General features: G+C 33.9%; 1 protein-coding gene across 3 annotated transcripts in view; it reads right to left on the bottom strand.

Annotated features, from left to right (window-relative positions):
- The window catches only part of gripap1 (GRIP1 associated protein 1), a 93,949-nt gene that overhangs the window by 65,547 nt on the left and 9,527 nt on the right, over positions 1-18,875 (bottom strand). For all 3 annotated transcript variants that reach the window (XR_012383852.1, XM_009303767.5, NM_001123320.1), the window contains exons 6-14: positions 17,775-17,931; positions 17,525-17,661; positions 12,697-12,745; positions 12,432-12,502; positions 11,387-11,434; positions 11,259-11,290; positions 8,229-8,276; positions 6,548-6,647; positions 6,182-6,259 (exon numbers count right to left, since the gene is read on the bottom strand). Coding sequence is in view for 2 of the 3 variants with exons in the window: in XM_009303767.5 (XP_009302042.1) it covers positions 6,182-6,259; positions 6,548-6,647; positions 8,229-8,276; positions 11,259-11,290; positions 11,387-11,434; positions 12,432-12,502; positions 12,697-12,745; positions 17,525-17,661; positions 17,775-17,931 (720 nt within the window). In the remaining variant the exon portion in view is untranslated. The remainder of the gene's footprint in view (positions 1-6,181; positions 6,260-6,547; positions 6,648-8,228; positions 8,277-11,258; positions 11,291-11,386; positions 11,435-12,431; positions 12,503-12,696; positions 12,746-17,524; positions 17,662-17,774; positions 17,932-18,875) is intronic.

The following is an 18,875-nucleotide window of genomic DNA, read 5'->3' as shown; positions in this document are numbered from 1 at the left end:
ATAAATGAAAAGGAAAAAAGTAAAAGAGAAAAGAGAAAATGAAAAGAGAGTGACAGAGATGAAAATAAAAGAAAGAAAAGAAGAAAAATGTAAAACAATTCAACAAAAGAAAAGAAAACACCAAAGAAAATGGAGAGTGAGAAAGATAGAAAATAAAAATAAAAATTCAAAACATGTCATACAAATGAACAAAAGAAGAGTGAAAAAGAGAAAACAATAAAGAAAATTAAAAGAAAAAGTGAAAAGAGAAAAAGAACAGAGAAAATAAAAATAAAAAGCAGAAAAATAATAAAAATGTCAAACAATTGAACAAAAGAAAAGAATGAAAGGGAAGAGAAGAACAGTAAATTAAAACAAAGAAAAGAGTAGAATAGAGAAATTAAAAGAAAAAAGTAGAAAAAGAAGAAAAATGTAAAAAATTGAAGAGTAAAAAAGAAAAAAACAACAAAAAAATTAAGAAAAGAATGAAAAGAAGAGAAAAAGAACAGAGAAAGAAAAAAAACAAAAATACAAGAATGTCAAACAATTAAACAATAGAAAAGAGTGAAAAAGACGAAAAACAACAGAGAAAAATAAAAGAATGATAATGAGTAAAAAAAGAGCAAAACATTAAAGAAAAAAGTAGTAATAAAGAAGAAAGTTTTAAACAATTGAACAAAAGAACAGTGAAAAAGAAATATAAAATAAAAAAAAGAGACAGGAAAAACACAAAAAAGCAAAACAATTAAACAAAAGAAAAGAGCGAAAGAGAAAACAGAAAATTAAAGGAAAGAAAACATGAAAAAATGAGAAAAAGAACAGATAAGATGAAAGAGTAAAAAATAAGAAAAAATAAGAGAAACAAACAAGAAAAATGTCAAATAATTGAGCAGAAGAAAAAAAGTGAAAAAGAAAGATAAAGAAAAGAAAAAAATAAGACAAAAAATGACAAATTAAAAGAAAAGAGTGAAAAGAAAAGCAAAAGAACAGGGAAAAAAGAGGGAAAAATAAGAGTAAAAAAAGGAGAAATAAAAAAATGTCAAACAATTGAACAAAAGAAAAGAGTGAAAAGAAGAGAAAACAACAGAGAAAAATAAAAGAAAGAAAAAGAGTGAAAAAGAAGAGAAAATTATGAAAAAAAAGGGGCAGCAATCAGAAACAGAACAGAAGAAAAAATAAAGGATGTGAGGGATTAATGAAGACATGTCCAGCATTGAGTGATTGTAGTAGAAGCAATGCAGCAGATGAGCACAGTCAGAATGAACCCAGAGAGAGTGAATGAGAAAAGACACAAGAAAAAAAAGGCAAGCCCAAAACAAGAAAAAAGAAGAGAAAAGAAAACAGGCCGAGTTAGAAACTCCAGGTCAAACAGAACAGACCCAGTCAAGCAGTTCAGAACAGAAAACAGAACAAGCAGACTCTTCAATCTTATCTGCCCGATGCTCATTAGAGGCAGCGCTTTAATTAAGATTTCTGACCTCACAGAGAAACTGAAAGACTTTTGTGATGGCAGGACCTGCAGTATAGGGCCATAGAAAAGCGGCTCTTCCCTCAGGGGCCCCTTGTGAAGCCTGTGTGGCCCTAAGTCACCTGCACTGAGCCCCACTAATCCTTAATTACTCAGCCGATCCTGAGCACCGCCATCCATAAACGCTCAATTAAACAGGCTGCTCTCTGGGTAATTATAAACTTCTAGAAACTTCTACATAAGCCCAAAGTGTTCGCTATCAGCAGAAAGAGAGCGCTGGGTCACAGTAAAGAGCTCTCCTGGTTCCCATTAAAGGGATGGTTCAGCCAAAAAATTATATCCAGCACAGTTTAATCAACCTCATACTCCTCCAAACCTGATTTACTTGAGGTAAAATAAATAACCTAGTGTATAATAGTTTTAAATGGGCAACTAGAAACTAGATTTCAGTTCTTCTGAATTTATATTATAACACATTTAGCTGCATTTACAATATAGATCTTGATGGTCAAACTTAATTTTGTGACTGTATCTGATTTTTTGTGAACCCGCTTGCATCATATCGCATAGCTGGGAGCTGGCTCTCTGCAACTCTCACATGCTCGCCCACTGAAGCCATAGTGTGAACTTTCCTGATATAAAACAAGAACTGAAGAGTCGAGCATTTTTAAATAGGTCCTCACTCCGTTCAGCTCTTATTATGGCTTTTAGCCAGAGACGTCTGCGGTTGGCATTTAAAGCAGTGTGGTGTACAGTAAAAAGTTTGGTATTGCAACCGGTCTTTTTTGCAACCAGTATGTGCGGTTGAACCCGTTTGACGTAGGTTGGTAATTGCCCTATACTGCTCATTAAGCGCCGTCTTTCGGATGAGATGATAAACCGAGGTATTGACTCTCTGTGGTCATTAGAAATCCCAGAATGTCTTTCGAATAAGAGTAGAGGTTTAACCAAATTTGCTCACTGGCCTCTGTCCATCATGGCCTCCTAACCATCCCCATATCACAATTGGTTTCATCACTCTGTCTGCTCTCCACCAATCAGCTGGTGTGTGGTGAGCAGTCTGGCGGAATATGGCTGCCATCATGTCATCCAGGTGGATGCTGCACACTGATGGTGGATGAGAAGATTCCCCCCAAAATATGTAAAGCGCTTTGAGTATCCAGAAAAGCACTATATAAATGTAAGGAATAATCATCTTTTTAAAGGGACTTGTATATGATAGCTGGATTTACACTGCACACACAAAGATTCAATGAGTCAAGGAAAAAAGAAAGAGTGGGCGCAGCTCATATTACAAATAGAACATTAAAGTCAATTAAAACAAAAAGAAATTATGCTGAAAAATGAATGAGCGGACAATCAAATAACAATTTGTCTATATGAGTTTTACTCTGTTTCTTACAGGATTACTAAAGGTAACTAAAACCTTAAACCATTAAAAACTAAAACCACTTCTGTTACTTATGCATATAGACAATTTCAGTGTGATTATGTCATTGGCCCATGAACATTTCCTACTTGTTATTAAACTACTTTATAACTGTAACAAGAGGCAATTTACCCATAACTTAATGTTAAAACAGCTATCATAACATTATTTATCAATATGTTGCTCTTTTTGGATTCTCAGAAGCTACAGTATATAGAAATAATAAAAAAAAAAGTGTAAAACAGGAAATATGTTGGGACCATTGTTTTTCTTTACATCCCTCAAACTGGTCTATATAAATACACTGAATAAAGTGAAACAAAATACAGTGTAGAAATAAAGAATTTAATTAATAATTTACTATATTTAATATAATAATTTACCTTGATGCAAATAAACAAAAAAAAAAGATTCTAAAACCTATATTTAAACAAATATTTTTATACAAATATATATATATTTAAACCTATTTTTAACGCAAATAAATTTTAAAAAGTAAAAAAAAACATAAAGATTTAAATGAATTACGAAAAAGTTATGTACTGTAGTATGTCGAAGATTCCAAAATAACAATGGTTTCTCTAACAAGTTATATGATTTCAGTGGACAAATGTCCTACGAGCTGGTTTTATTACACAGTTTTATATTACTATCATGAATGTAATTTGTAGCACACAATCATCTGTTACCATCAGTGATGGGAATAACGGCACTATAAATAGATGTTGTTACTAACAGCGATACCTTTTTACCTTTTTATTACCTAACAAGTAATCAATTGAACTACTGTTTACACCGTTACAACGCCATTAAAAAAACAATGAAAAATGCACATTACTATAATTGAGAACACTGAAGAGGTTTTTATGCAAGCAGCGTCTGTCTAAGCCATAGAACCTCTCTTTCTCTGGGGCTGGGGTGGGACCTACTACCATCCAGTGATGATGATTGGTGTGTCTGTGAACATGGTGTAACTGAAAACGTGATGATTGGCTTAAATATTTCTATAAAGCACACGCACAGTCAGTCGCACACACCAACGACCAGGAGTCAGACTGATGGAAAATCCAACAAGTTCAAAGGTAGCTTTTGCAAACTGAAAATATAAGCATAAAAGGTATAAATGAGTCTCTCTGCGTCGGTGATCATATAAAAAAAGTAATTCTAATTTAATGAAGCACCTCACGTCGTCACATGCCATCACAAAATTAGTGGCTAGGAATGAAAGTGATAACATGTGCTGTTACCAAAGGAGAAGACAAAGCCACGATGTAAAAGTGAATAAACCTGATTTTCGCAAACACATATTACTCAGAAAGAATTAAACAAAATAATTCTGAAAAAAAGTTCAAAACATCTATTGTGTTTTAATGTGCAACAATAGTAATAATATAATGCTTTAGTGATATGTTGAATTCGGTGATTGTCTCTCACATTGTCCCACAACAAGATTAAAATAGTGTAGATTAGTGTACACTGTTTTATATTTATGTTATAGTCATTTGACAAATTAGATTTTTTTTTTTTTAAGTAGCACAATAGTTATAATAGTAATTTGTTAATTTTATAAAAATGTAACTCAGTTACTAACTCAGTTACTATTTGTAAGAAGTAACTAGTAACTATAACTAAACTCTTTTTTAAAGGAACATGCCAAACACTGGTTAGCATAACACATCATTTGCTATCATCAATATTTTTTAAATATAGAGAGAAAAATGTACAAAATTAAACTGCTTCTCTTAAAGCTTAAAGTAAAGTCAAACATTCCAACAAAGCTTTGGAATTAAATAATAGTAAATAAAATGAAACTGAACTTTCCTTTTAGGTTGAACTAACAGAATAATTAACTTTAGGACTAAAAAGAGCTTTCCAAGCAAAGTTGCAAACAAATGCAAGTAAATAATCATAAACCAGAATCCTGCCCTTAAAAAAAAAGTCCAATTTCCAATTATTAGATTTTTTTTACAGCAAAACAATAAAAACGTAATTGTGTTTCACACTGATAACAATACCCGCATGAGCCTTTTTACGGTTTATTTAATTGAATCTGTAGGCCCTATTATCATTAAAATCTCACTCAATTTATGCAAATTAACTGTCTGCTTTCTTTCATTTATAAGCCTGTTAGTAAACAGTGAGCCAGCAGATGCGGAAATTGCAGATTAATTCTCTGGAGATGCACTAATGACCATCTGTGATGGAATAAACATTAAAAGAAATACAAAAGGAACATTTTAACCGACAATCAATCTTCTATGTGCTTCTATTAGTGCCTTTAGCCATGTTTAGAATGGAGTACTAGCGCAATCTGCAGTTTATACTATAGTTAAAGTGCCCTTTTATGCTTTATGGATATTACCTTTCATATTTTGGCATGTAAACAGTTTGCTAAGTGTGAGATAAAATTAGTTATTTGGAAAAAAAAGAAAAAAAGATTCTGAACTGATGCTTGAAACTTTGTAAACCAAAAGTGTCAGTCTATATTATTCAATGGCTGCACACAGGCAATGCAGTTGAACCAAGGGTCTGAAAGAGACTTGGAATGTACATATCCTTTAACACTTTTAAAACTATGCTGGTGTTTCGCATTGCATTAATTTATTTGTTTATTTAGTTCATTGAACTAATGTCATTCCCAGTTCCAGCAAAGCGAACAGGCAAAAGAAAGCAGGTATTTTTTTTTTACTAATGATTCTAAGAACTGTGAAAATCAGTGAAATCAATGCGAAAGATTACCATTACTGTTTGTATTACTGTGTGTGTGTGTGTGTGTGTGTGTGTGTGTGTGTGTGTGTGTGTGTGTATGTATATGTATGTATATGTATATGTATATGTATATGTATATATATATATATATATATATATATATATATATATATATATATATATATATATATATATATGTATGTATGTATGTATGTGTGTATACGCATCGAATCAAAGGAAAAGAGGATTACCTGAATGGACAGTGATTTTACTTCACTAATAACACAAAAAGTACAAATGCAGCAAACACATTGTTTTAACTTTCAATAATCTGTATATTTGGCACGTATAGCTCTAGCGTCAGGAAGTTCTCCGATTATTATTGTGATTTTTTTTTTCATGTGCTTTTGAAGAGGTAAATGATGATTGTAAAGTGCATCGTTAACTAAGTAACTTTTTGGGGGGAGTAACTCAATATTGTAATTCATTACATCCAAAAGTTACTTTCCCCAACACTGCTATTAGCATCTGAATACATTTAAAAAGTAATCTGGATGTGGCAGTCACATAAATCAGACGAAGGAAGACACGGCTACCTGATCTTTGAGCGCATGGATGGCCATCTCATGCTCTTTCTGTTTACTCTGCAACTGCTCCTTAAGCTCGCCCACATTCTGAAATCACACACACACAAACTGTCAAGCAGGAAGATTCAATGCATTTTTAGCATGACAGTGATGGATGCAGCAGTGTGTCCACGCTCCATTAATCTCTGCAGATGTGCCTCAGTGCCAGAGACTGATCCTGAAGCACTGACTGCAGTCTTTAGTCCACTCCCAAGGGTTTGCAAATGCTTATCATCATACTCCCTTAGAGGCCATCCATCGATTGCCCTCTGAGATGTGCAACAAATGGGGTTTAGTGCTGCAGATTTTGGCAGGGCGGGCCCGAGCGGATCTCACCTGGTTGGCGGCCATTAAATCCGTCTGCAGTTTCTGCACACGAAGGTTTATGGATTTGAGCTCCTCCTCTTTCCTCTGTTGGATCTCATCAATTTTAGTCCTGTAGAAAGAAAATACATGGTACGCTATTAGAAGTTTGACTAATGCATTGCATGGTCTACGCCGTTATTTGTGGGTCATTTACATCACGCTACTTGCATTATATTTGCATTGCCTCACACAATGAACATTACATATATTTATATATGATGTATAAGTAGTCACAACAAATGTCAACAACACAGTGTTGCTACTTTTTCTGAAACAACAGCACAGCGGATAACAGTAAATCTAATTACTATTATTTATTACAGATGATTTATTTTCTTATTAATTTTTAATGGTTTGTTTTTTCATCTTATTTTGTGTTAAAAACAACTCAATTTTCTCAAATATATTTAGTTTTCTTTATAAACACAAAATAAGATGAAAAAAATAAACAAATTCGAATTTAATAATTAATAATATAGTTAATTTCTTGTCAAAAACCTGATGCGGCCCAGCCTCACCCTGGCTCGGCCTCCAGTGGCACCAAGGTAAATTGAGTTTGAGACCCCCGAGTTAGATTGTTTTGTTTGATTTATTTCTTTCTATTAGCAACAATTTATTTACATTCCAATTTTTTAAATTCATTGTTTCTTATCATTATTTTAATAAATTACTATTTTCTTACACGTTTTAATAAATTACTATTTTCTTACATGTGGCCTCTCTCATTTTCACCTAGCATCAGCAGCACTCACTTAGTGTTACATCACATCCTTTATAACAACCTAAACACATAACACCCCTAAATTTGAAGATAAATATGCAAAAATTCCCATTCACACTTAAATACACATGAAACGTAAAACAAATAAATCTGATGTAAGATTTAAAGGGATCATTCACCCAAAACTGAAAAAGCATATCATCGTTTACTCGCCCTTTACTCATTCCAAAACTGTTGGTCTTTCTTTCTTCTGCTGAACAGAAAAGAAAATATTTTAAAGAAAGTTAAAAACCTGTAACCATTGACTTCCATAGTATTTAATTTCCCTATTATGGAAGTCAATGGTTACAGGCTTTTAACTTTCTTCAAAATATCTTCTTTTGTGTTCAGCAGAAGAAACTTATAAAGGTTTGAAACCACTTGAAGGTAAGTAAATAGTGAGTAAATTTTCATTTTTGAGTGAACTATCCCTTTAAATCTTCCCACATTTCTTTCTCTTTTTTGCAGCAAAGAAGGTTCTCTCATTAAAAACATTCCTAAACCTTTTCCTATTGTTTCAAGTTAAGTATTGCATTCATCCTCAGATAAAAATTAGTTGAGGTACTGATTCACACTATAAACTACTGGCTTATAACCTGCTTGCTGTTAAGATACTGGCTGTTTAATACCACTTATAAAGTATGATCTTATTCTAAATCGCTAATTCAACCCATCTACTACCTTGCTAATTATTAATAAGCAGCAAATAAGAAGTTTACTGAGCTAAGAGTCTTAATAGTTTAATAGTGAGAATTATGCATTAAAATAAACCATGGGCAAATTAAATAAATAAATGGAACATACATTTCTAGAACTATGTTTTAAAACACACAGAGACAGAACATAGATAGTCCCTGCTGAGCTGCCCTTTTGGGTTTGTCTCTCTCTCACCTGCTGTCATTGTAAAGTACTTCCTTCTCGACTTGTAGCCGCTGGAAGCTATAAGAGAAGAAAAAAAGAGACTTGAATCCTCAATGGCCCTAAAAAAGCAGCACACAGCAGTGATAAATAACAGGCAGGGTCTCCTGAGCAGGGACAGGAGTCAGTGCAGTGTGTGCTGATCCAGCATCTACAGCCAGTGCCGGCTAAACACGTTCACGTTCAGACTCATTACTCTGACATAGTGACTGTCGCTCTGCAACAGCTGAGTTGCCCAGGATGGAAACCCAAGTGGTGATGTCATCATGTTACGACCAGAACTTTTTAATTTTTGCTCCAAATGTGCAAGCAGCCACCATACGTTTCTCCCTGTGTGTGTGTGTGTGTGTGTGTGTGTGTGTGTGTGTGTGTGTGTGTGTGTGAGTTTGTTATTTGTGAGCTTGTAGGCTAAGTATGTGTGTGCCTGTTTGTATGTTTATTTGTGTGTATGTTTGTTTTTGTTTGTGTGTTTGTTTTGTGTGAGTTTGTTTTTGTGTGTATGTTTGTTATTTGTGTGCTTGTATGAGTATGTGTGTGCCTGTTTGTATGTTTATTTGTGTGTATGTTTGTTTTTGTGTGTGTGTTTGTTTTGTGCGAGTTTGTTTTTGTGTGTATGTTTGTTATTTGTGTGCTTGTATGAGTATGTGTGTGCCTGTTTGTGTTTGAATGTATGTTTGTATCTGCTTGTATGGTTGTTTTTGTGTGTGTGTTTGTGCATGTTTGAGTGTGTGTATGTGTATATCTGTTTATGTGTTTTTGTTTTTTGTGCTTCTGTGAGTATCTGCTTGTGTGTGTATGTATGTTTGTGTGTTTTTGTGTATTTGTGTGTGTATATGTGCTTCTTTATGTGAGTATATTTGTTATTTGTGTGCTTGAATGAGTATGTGTGTGCATGTTCACTTGTATGTTTATTTTTTGTGTTTGTGTATGTATCTGCTTGTATGGTTGTTTTTGGGTTTGTGTGTGTGTGCGTGTGTGTGTGTATATATATATGTGTGTGTATATGTGTGTTTTGTGTGTGTGTACCTGCTTGTATGGTTGTTTTTGTGTGCATGTTTGTGTGTGTGCGTGCGTGCGTGCGTATGTGTGTGTATCTGCTTTTGTGTGGTACGTGGGCTTCCTCCTAGTGGTATGCAGAGGAATCGCTGAATAACAAAATAAACAATTAACCCTTTAAATCTTTTGACGTGTACGAAAACATCGATGTGATCAGCATTGGCTGTTGCCTGAAGCGTACGATCACAGGCGCTGTGCTTAGAATGTTTATTTCAGAATAAACAACTTAAAATGTAATGTTTTGTTGGAATAATGCTTCTCGGATATTATCACTATAGAGATGTCTAAGTTATTAGCAAGAATAACTTTGAGTAATCAAACCGCGGACATATTTTCATGCATTATGTAGCATAGTAAAGCAAACCTAAAGTCAAACTGTAACAGTCATACTCTGAGATTACACAATACATTCATTTTCTTTCAGCTTAGTCCCTTATTTATCAGGCATCGCCACAGCAGAATGCACCGCCAACTTCTGGCATATGTTTTACGCAGTGGATGCCCTTCAAGCTGCAAGCCAGATCTGGAAAATTACACAATACAATTTTATTTAAAAAAAGGGGAGGTAAAATAAATCTAAAAATTGGTCTCTGAATCAGCTTGTTAAAAATATTAAATAAATAAATAAATATGAAATTTAAATCAAAAATATCTAAAATAATATGGCTTTTATTCTCTATCTTTATCCATGTTAAGCTGCTTTGGCACAATCTACATAGAAATAAAGATGAATTGAATTGAATGAAAAATCGAGAATGGTGCAATACTTTTATAAAGGGCTACTATACTAAAGAAAAGTGTACTGTAGACTCAAGTTAAACGGAGAACTGTGAGTCATTTATCTTGTGCCTGAAGAGGTAATGTGTTCAAATGGAACATCATCCATTAATACTGTCGTTAACTTTCATTCCTCCATATTTCAGCAGGTTTCGTGTAAAATCTCTCCATCACTGTCTCGCTCAATTAATCATTGCTAGTTGCAGATTTAGGCGGGTTTAAAAGGTGCACTCATCTTCCCTCATTAAAAAAGTTTGACCAATAAAATAAAAATAAAAAGAATACTGCTTTTAAAAACTTGCATAAGAATTCAGTTCTATGCGCAGTCTAATAGAACAGACATAATGATATCGAAATAACCAGTTAAATACCATTCAGCTTTCTGTGACTAGAAACTTTTTCACAAGCATTAAATGAACCACAGATGACAGATGCATTTATATAATGGATTGCTTTGCTAGTCTGGTATCATTAAATCACATCAGTTGTCATGTTAGAATGCAAAAACATATCTTTAACTCTCATAATGCATTCAAAATTAGTACACTGTATATCAGTTATACTTTTTTAAAATTAAAATTATCTATCTATCTATCTATCTATCTATCTATCTATCTATCTATCTACCTATCTACCTACCTATCTACCTATCTACCTATCTATCTATCTATCTATCTATCTATCTATCTATCTATCTATCTATCTATCTATCTATCTATCTATCTATCTATCCATCTATCTATCCATCTATCTATCCATCCATCACACAAAATTCAGCCCCAAATGTGTCAGATATAGGGTCAGATATAGTATCAGAATTTTTTTTTTTTTACCTTTTAACTTGCATATTGACATCCAAAATAACCCAAACACAAATCTCGCAACATTTTAAAACTGTTATACCACTTAATAAATAATTGTAAAGGTTGTTAAAGCATTTGCAAAGTTTTTGCAATGTGTTATTCAAAACTACATTAAGAGTTCTTAAGAGAAAAATTTGTAAAACAACCTCTCAAATATTTTAATAGATGTAAATAGAAAATGTCTCTGTATTTATTAGGTGATTTTTGGATCAATGTTTTACATTATATGCAAAAATGACAAAAAAGAACGCACATATAAATTGAGAAGTGCTTAACATATTGTATCATCAAAACAACTATCACTTACCTCTCTTGTTTTTTCTTTAATTTATCAGTCAACTAATTTAAAAAAAAGAAAAAATATATATTAATATGAACACTGGCATTTTTATTTGTGAGCACAAATACAAACTGAAACGGACATGTGACACTTACTTTAGCACTTTCTTCTTGTAGTTTTGTAATTTCTGCCTGCTTGGAAATCTGAAGATGAAAAAAACATCCATTTAGCACACACCTCAACTAACTTTTTGCAAAGGACTGTGCATGATGTTAATAACTAGAGTCATAAAGAGAAGTGTTTTAGTATTAGTACAGAACATGGATAAATCAAACAATCTGTCAATTAAAAAGAACTGTAGACAGATACATTTTTAAGATTAACAAAAAAAATACAAGAAACACAATATAAAAAATAAAATAATATAGGAATTACGGATTTTGACATACAGTACAGAACAAAATATAATTCCATTTGTCAGTCTACAAGCAAGAAGTTTAATATTATTAAACTGCAAACAGCTTCTACATATATACATCTAATGAGGGATGTACTGAAAAGTTTGGAACAGGAGAAAAGTTACAAAAAAGAAGTCTTTTTTAAAAAAAAAAAGAGTCTCTTAAAAAATAAGACAAATTCTACAAAATCTGACAATCTTTCATGGATTATTTTAAAGAGATAAATTCTGCAGAAAATGTTTAAATTGGAGAGGATTAGACTTATGTAGATTGTAATTTAAATTCTTTTTAATTTGTATTTTATCGTTGTGTATATGTATGTTGGACCAAATGTGTATGCCATTGTGAATTGAATGTTGAAAAAATAATTAAGGAAGTTATAAACAAATAATGAATAAAATAATATTAAAATAATAATAAAATAATAACATTAAATAGACAAAAGATAACAAACTAAAAAAGATTAACCTAAAAATATATCATTTTATTTAATAAAAAAAAAAACATTTATTTATTTCTGAATACATTTTAAAATGTCCTGTTCTCTCTTAAAACATTTTACATGTTCAATCACAAATATGAATGTATTCTCTGGTGCAAGGTGAGAATGAATGTGTCCTAAATTAGCACCTTCTGTGAGGGTAAAAATACACACTCATCAGCACAATTACTCCTAGCGTTTTGTCCTTTTGTCTGTTTCCTGCTGTCCTGCGTCTTTAGAGGGTAAAAGTGATGTTTTTACCTCTAGTGTCTGGAGTTGTTCCCTCAGTAAGCATTTCTCCTCCATTTCTGTTTGAAGCTTTAATGCCACCTCTGAAACCAAACGTTAACAGATATTAATACACCCAACACTGAAAATATCTTGGTTCCCAGTCAAACTTATAACATTGTGCTGCTATATGAAGATCCAGAAGACAAAAAAAATCCCTGGTTCTACTCAGTTAACTCTTCAGTGAGCTTGATAAGGTCAAAGCTTTAAAAGGAAGTTGTCAGAATAATGTACTCACCCCTCACTTCATTTTCTCGCTTTTCTGCTTTAACACTTTGCAGGTCGGCCTATAAAACACAGGAGACAAAATAAAAAAGGATTTTAACATTAAAGTATTTTCATACAAAAAAGCTACATAAAATAAGTAACACTGAATAAAAAATGCTTTGTATATTGAAAGTAATGGCATCTTCAGCTTACTTTATGCATCTTGAAACAAATGAATCCTGTTTACAGCTGTTTGTAACAATATGATAGTCATTTTATGATTGTAAAAACGTTCTCCACCACTTAAAAGGTTACATTGCATATATACAATTTTAGCACATCCATGTACTTTTTTATAATAGTGTATCAAGATGTTCAAACTTTAAAAACAAACCCCAAGGCCTGTTTTTTTCCCTTCCCTGCAGGTTTGCATGAACAAACCCTTAAACAAGCAAAAGCATGCAGGCTGGGGGAAAATATTAACCAATAACCTTACAGCTTACTTTTTTGTTATCCAATGAAATTGAGAGAAAAATCTATTCCCATGCAACATGCTGGATGTTCTGTTTCACTTTGAAATTGTGCCACATTGACTTTAATCAACTGAGTTGTATAAACACTGCATATATTGTACTGTGCAAAAGTCCTAAGCACTATATTACCTTTTTGGCCTTTGTTTTTGGCACAATAGATAATTAATAAGTCTCTTTATTAAAAAAGGTGATTTCATACAGCCTCTATAATATTCAGGTCTGGACCCTTTGGAGGCCACTCTTTCTCCAAATAGGATTTCACTGCAATTAGCGGATCATGATCATGGTGAAAATGAAAACTATTATCACTGAAGTCCTTTCCAGAAGTAATGGTATAATGGGTTGAAGCTAGGCATGGGACGATAACCGTTTTCAAGGTTTGGAAAAGTCAAGATTTTAAAATTAGCAAAACTTCAGCTATACCGTTCCTATGGTGTGTGTAAGGTTTTTTACTTTTTTTTTATTTTTTTTTTAGGTCAAACAGTATCTCCAGCTAAAAAAAAAAAAGATATCCAAAGATGCCATTTTAAATTGTGAAGAAATCTGTTTTATTTAACAAAAAAAAAAGACAGCAGAAGTCAATGATTCATTTGAATTATTTAGCATGACATGTTTACTGCTACAAAATATTATAATGTTTTCCAAAATAAAATATATGTGTTCAAATGGGAAAACAGTATTTGATTTTTACACAGACTTTTAAAAAGAATCTATTTTAGAGCAGTAAGCACAATACCTTGACACCGTGATATTATACCGTTAGAATCTTATACCGGCCCATGCCTAGTTAAAACCTATATGTATTTTTAAACTTTCACAATTCCATAAATTCAGACAATATTGCTTTCAACACTGTTAGAATTGCAGCTAAAACCAGGACAAACAGGCTCTCTCTAACAATTTCTTTCCCTGTTCTTAAACAATAAAAAAAAAATCATTCAAACTCTAACCTAACCCTTATCCTAACAAACCAAACGTCAACTAAAAGATAATTTGTTTACCCTGTAATCTCAATTAAAAAAAAAAAAACACTTACACTTACATTTTATCATCAGTAAAACAACAGATTTAATGTTGGCCTAAAACTTTTTGTTAAAAACTGTACAGTTGCTTACACAAAATAAGATGCTTAAAGAATTTTTATTATGTCGGAGGTGTGGTAGTCAAACACCAGGCACCAGTTCACTGTCCTCACATTCCCTTTAGCTTTACTGGGCAGACCTCACAGAAAAAAGCTGATGGTGGTGTCTCTGCAATGTCTGGCCACAGTTCACGCAGCATCTGTAGCGTCTGCATTAAACATGACCTCGGAGAACTCCAACAAGCTCCTCCAGATGAAGAGTGCAGCACTGCGCAGCTGAATAATTGATTGCTTCTGAAACTCGACTGTTAGGATACTCTGACTGCAACTTGTTTACTTAAACTTAAACTCAGATTTTTAGCAAGGTGCTTGAGAATAGCAGACTGTTCAAAACTTGAAAATTACCACAAACATAACAAGACTCTTCACAACAACTGTGGCTTGCAGTGTAGACATCATGGCATCTAAGATTCTTGGTTTTGCTACACTGTGATTTTTTCCTTATTCCAGTAGAGGCTGTGACCATTAAATTTAAAGTCTCTCTCATTCTAAAAGCCAGGTTTACTAAGAAAGTACAAATTTATGAGATGCAGGACTCCAGAGTCCGAGTATTTGGTCGCATTTGGCAGCCTCTGTCCTGTCAGTGTTATAAAACTTTGCTAGAGGGCACACTGGTTCCTCTACTGCAGTGTTTACCAACCCTGTTTCTGAAGGCACAGCAACAGTACACATTTTTAACCTCTCCATAATCAAACAAACCTAAAGCAACACATTAGAACATGAGGCACTCTAAAACCTGAAGTTAATGGGTCAAATAAGGGAGACATTCAAAATATGTATTGTTGGTGTGCCTCCAGGAACAGGGTTGGCAAACACCGCTCTACTGAACTGATGAGTAATGACGTATAAATAGTGTGTATGTGAAACTGCACGCCACACCATTTACCAGCTCAGCTAGAGTAAATGTCCTAGATCGAATGTTTTTTTGTTTAAATTACCACTAAACAATGTGGTGAAGTCTGGATGTGACAATAAATTTATGTATGCACTAAATGTTGGGCTGTGGAAAATTATCAGATGAAAATGGAATTTAGTTTTTCCGTCGGAGAGGAAAATGGGTGGGAAATTTGAGCTAAATAAAAAAAGCAGAGGTTTAAACTCTCCTACCAGTCAATCACTGCGACAAGTAAATTGCTTTCACACCAGACACGGAAAGCAATGCACTATGAAACCCATTCATTTCCATGAAGCATACCGTCGATTAGTTTGCACACATGCCTTGGTAAAAGTTCAAAACAACTCAATATTCTGCTCTGTAGATATTTCGCTCATGTAATCATATACATATGCCTGAACAGAAAGTCCGCTCAAATAACATATCGACAGTACATTTCTATGCAGTATACTTGTTCCTGTTCAATTCATGTCACAACTGCTAAAATGATGCATCTAAACTTGTTCACCGTCTATAAAATGTGATTATTTTACGGTTTAGTTTTGTTTAAAAGTTAATGTGTTACATTTTAAAATTCTTGCATAATTACTATACTTATCTTACATAACTTCTAATATAGAATAAAATAATAAAGAATTAGTTGTCGATCAAATGCATCTAGAGTTTTGGTCTCATTTTCTAAATCCCTAAAAAAAAGTTTTTGAGATATGAATTTTCAAAATGCATCATAATTCTCTTGCATCCAACTCCTTGCAAATACCACCTGAACCTAACATAATTATTAAAATTAGGAAACGTTTAAGCAAATTACATGAGTGATTAGGGGTGTCAAAATTAATTGTTTCTTCGGTGCACCACGATGCAGCCACGGACAATTCGGTATCGATTCAGTAATAACCATAACCGGTTATTATGTTGTGATGTCATTTATCTCCTATGCGCTCTGTCGCGAGGAAGGTGAGCGCCGTTATTTACAATACTCAGCCAACTCAGGGCCGGCCCGTGGCATAGGCACCATAGGTAAATGCTTAGGGCGCTGTATATCCAGTGGGGCGCCAGAAATGAGCGCGGTTCAGTTGGTTTTGTTTTCGATTTTCCTGACACACATTCAGTTATAGACGGCAATAACTCAAAAAACGCTTACCCTAAAAAGATCTAAAGTGTGTTTCCTACAGAAAGACAAAGCTGGTTATGTTTCACAGCTGTCTTTCTTTTTTTCGCTCGACATTACGAGCACTGCTCCGTTTAAGCTCTCGCAGTCTGCGTTTATTTTAGCTGGCAGAGCTCGCGCTGAGAGGAGCTCTCTGCAAGGGACCGTCGGAAAAGTGCTTGTTTTTTTCGTTTTTCCGTTTTTGTGCTCCGCTCAGTGCGAGCTCTCCCTGTTGCAAGGGCTTAAGTGTGTTTGTTTGTGTGTGTGTGTGTGTGCGCGTGTTTGTTTGTTTGATGCTGTCTATGTTTGTGAATGTGTTTGAATGAGAGACAGTGTGTTGCTGTGTGTCTGTGTGTTTATACAGACAGCATGTTATAGCCTCCCCCTAAAATATAACACTATATATGGAAAGGATCGTTAATGCACCATGATGCACCGAGATATTAAATTGAACCGAATCGATGGCATGATAATCGTAACCGAACCGAACCGTGAGACCAGTATAGGTTCACACCTCTAAGAGTGATTATGCGAGCTGTGGTTTTATATTTATCAAAAGCCACCAAACCCAACACACATGATTCAGCCGAACACACAATCGCTCATCTTTATAAGCATGTGGCTATCCTAGAGCACCATCTGCTGTTACAAACTACGCTGAGAATTGATTTAAGAAAGAAAAGTGATGCAGAATTGATTTCTAATCCCCTTTTCACCACAGCTCTAGTGAAATCCCATGAAAAATGTTTATGCTTGTTACAACTCTCTAACTATATTAAACTATTTTGAGGCACCTGAATCAGCAGTATTATTTTCCATAAAACTGGAAAAACTGTTAAAATATTATGCAACATCCATGATTTAAGAAGGTTCTTTACTCCACAAATTAACAAATATTACCATGGCAAAAATGTGGGATGTTTAAACAAAATGTTAGTGTTCTTAACATATTCTATATTTAAATACATTTTTTTATTTAAATATTCTTCTCCCAAAAACTATTAGAGAGGGATAGATTTTTCATTGCAAGTCTTGACAGCAGCTTTTAAACGTTAAAAGTTTTCCAAGCTGTAAATAAACCTGAAACCTTTTGATCAAGCATAACAATCCAATGACACTAAAAAACCCATTATCTATTACCTGATCGGTTTGATCATTTCCTGAGGCAGAAGAGTCATTACTGTGACCACTGGCATCTGACTGGACACCATTAGTGCCAGTCGATCCATCAACGAGCGCTGCTTTTCCACCATTACCATCTGCTATTTCCTGGAGAGCTACAAAGACACACAAAAATATAACAATGGACCCCCCTAAGATCATAATTTTTATCTTTAAGTGTACATGTGAGGAAAAACACATGATGACTGACAGCATGACCTCCACTCACCTGTTAACTTCTTCTGCAGGGCAGAGTTTTCAGCCTGTAGACGCAGTAGCTCAGCATCCACTGGAGCAGAAGCAGGGCTGCAGGCGGGTTTTTCCAGCCCTTTACCATCCCTCAGTCCTTGATTCTCTGATTCCAACAGCTCAATCTGAGAACACAGCTACAACAGCACGACACAACCGGTCAGAAACATTAGTCCGGAGTGACAATGCACAAGTGGGGTTTTTTAAACCTAAATTTAAATTATGGTTAAATTAAGGTCCTTGAAGTTGGTCCATGTTTCAACCAGATTTGGGTTAAAACAGCCGAGCATTTTTTTTTTAAAGGCAACTATTATTAAAATCAACTTTTGTAAGCTGTTTGGACAGAACTGTGTCTAGGGATAGTGTGTACACAGTCATACTGGAGTGATACAAACACAAGTTTTTTTTTTATTTTAATTTTCCTGACGTTAAAATAGGACTACAATCTCAGTGATTTCGAGGCCCACTGCAAGGTGACGCAGGAGTGCGGTTTTCCCCACCCACCAAATCGATTGACAGGCACCATTTTATTTTTTTTTTTAGAAAAACATGTACACACATCCACTTTTTTTGCAAATAAATTGAAATAAAAAATTTTGTTACAATCCTCAGCGATTTTTATAAGTTTAAAATGTTTTAAAACAAAGCTTGATTATAATAAAGACAGTAAAATCGCCATGTAATTCTTTACGGCTATAATCACCATGGCTTTATGATGTCAGTAAACACTAATGTGTATGTGTGTGTATACTGCAAATGGCATTTGTGTGAGACTCATTTCAGAAAGGCTTAAATAAACTTGAGTGTGTGTCTATCACTGCGCTGTTTATCTAATGTCATGCATGAGAAGCAGACAAGCATGTATGAGCGTTGGGCGGGGAGAAGCAGCTCATTTGGATTTAAAGCCACACGCTACAAAAACAGTTACAGTACAAAGTATTCAGAGACCAAAATGGGCAGATTCTGGAGGCTATAATTATTTATCTATAATTTATTTAGCTGAAACTTTAAAGATACAGTCTGGAGACACCGAAAGCTTATCTCACATCTTGTAAAAAGAGTAAAATATGTATCCTTTAAG

This window comes from Danio rerio, chromosome 8, assembly GCF_049306965.1.
Source record: "Danio rerio strain Tuebingen ecotype United States chromosome 8, GRCz12tu, whole genome shotgun sequence".
NCBI lineage: Eukaryota > Metazoa > Chordata > Actinopteri > Cypriniformes > Danionidae > Danio > Danio rerio.
The sequence above is the reverse complement of the archived record's forward strand: the minus strand, read 5'-3'. Positions and strand labels throughout refer to the sequence as shown.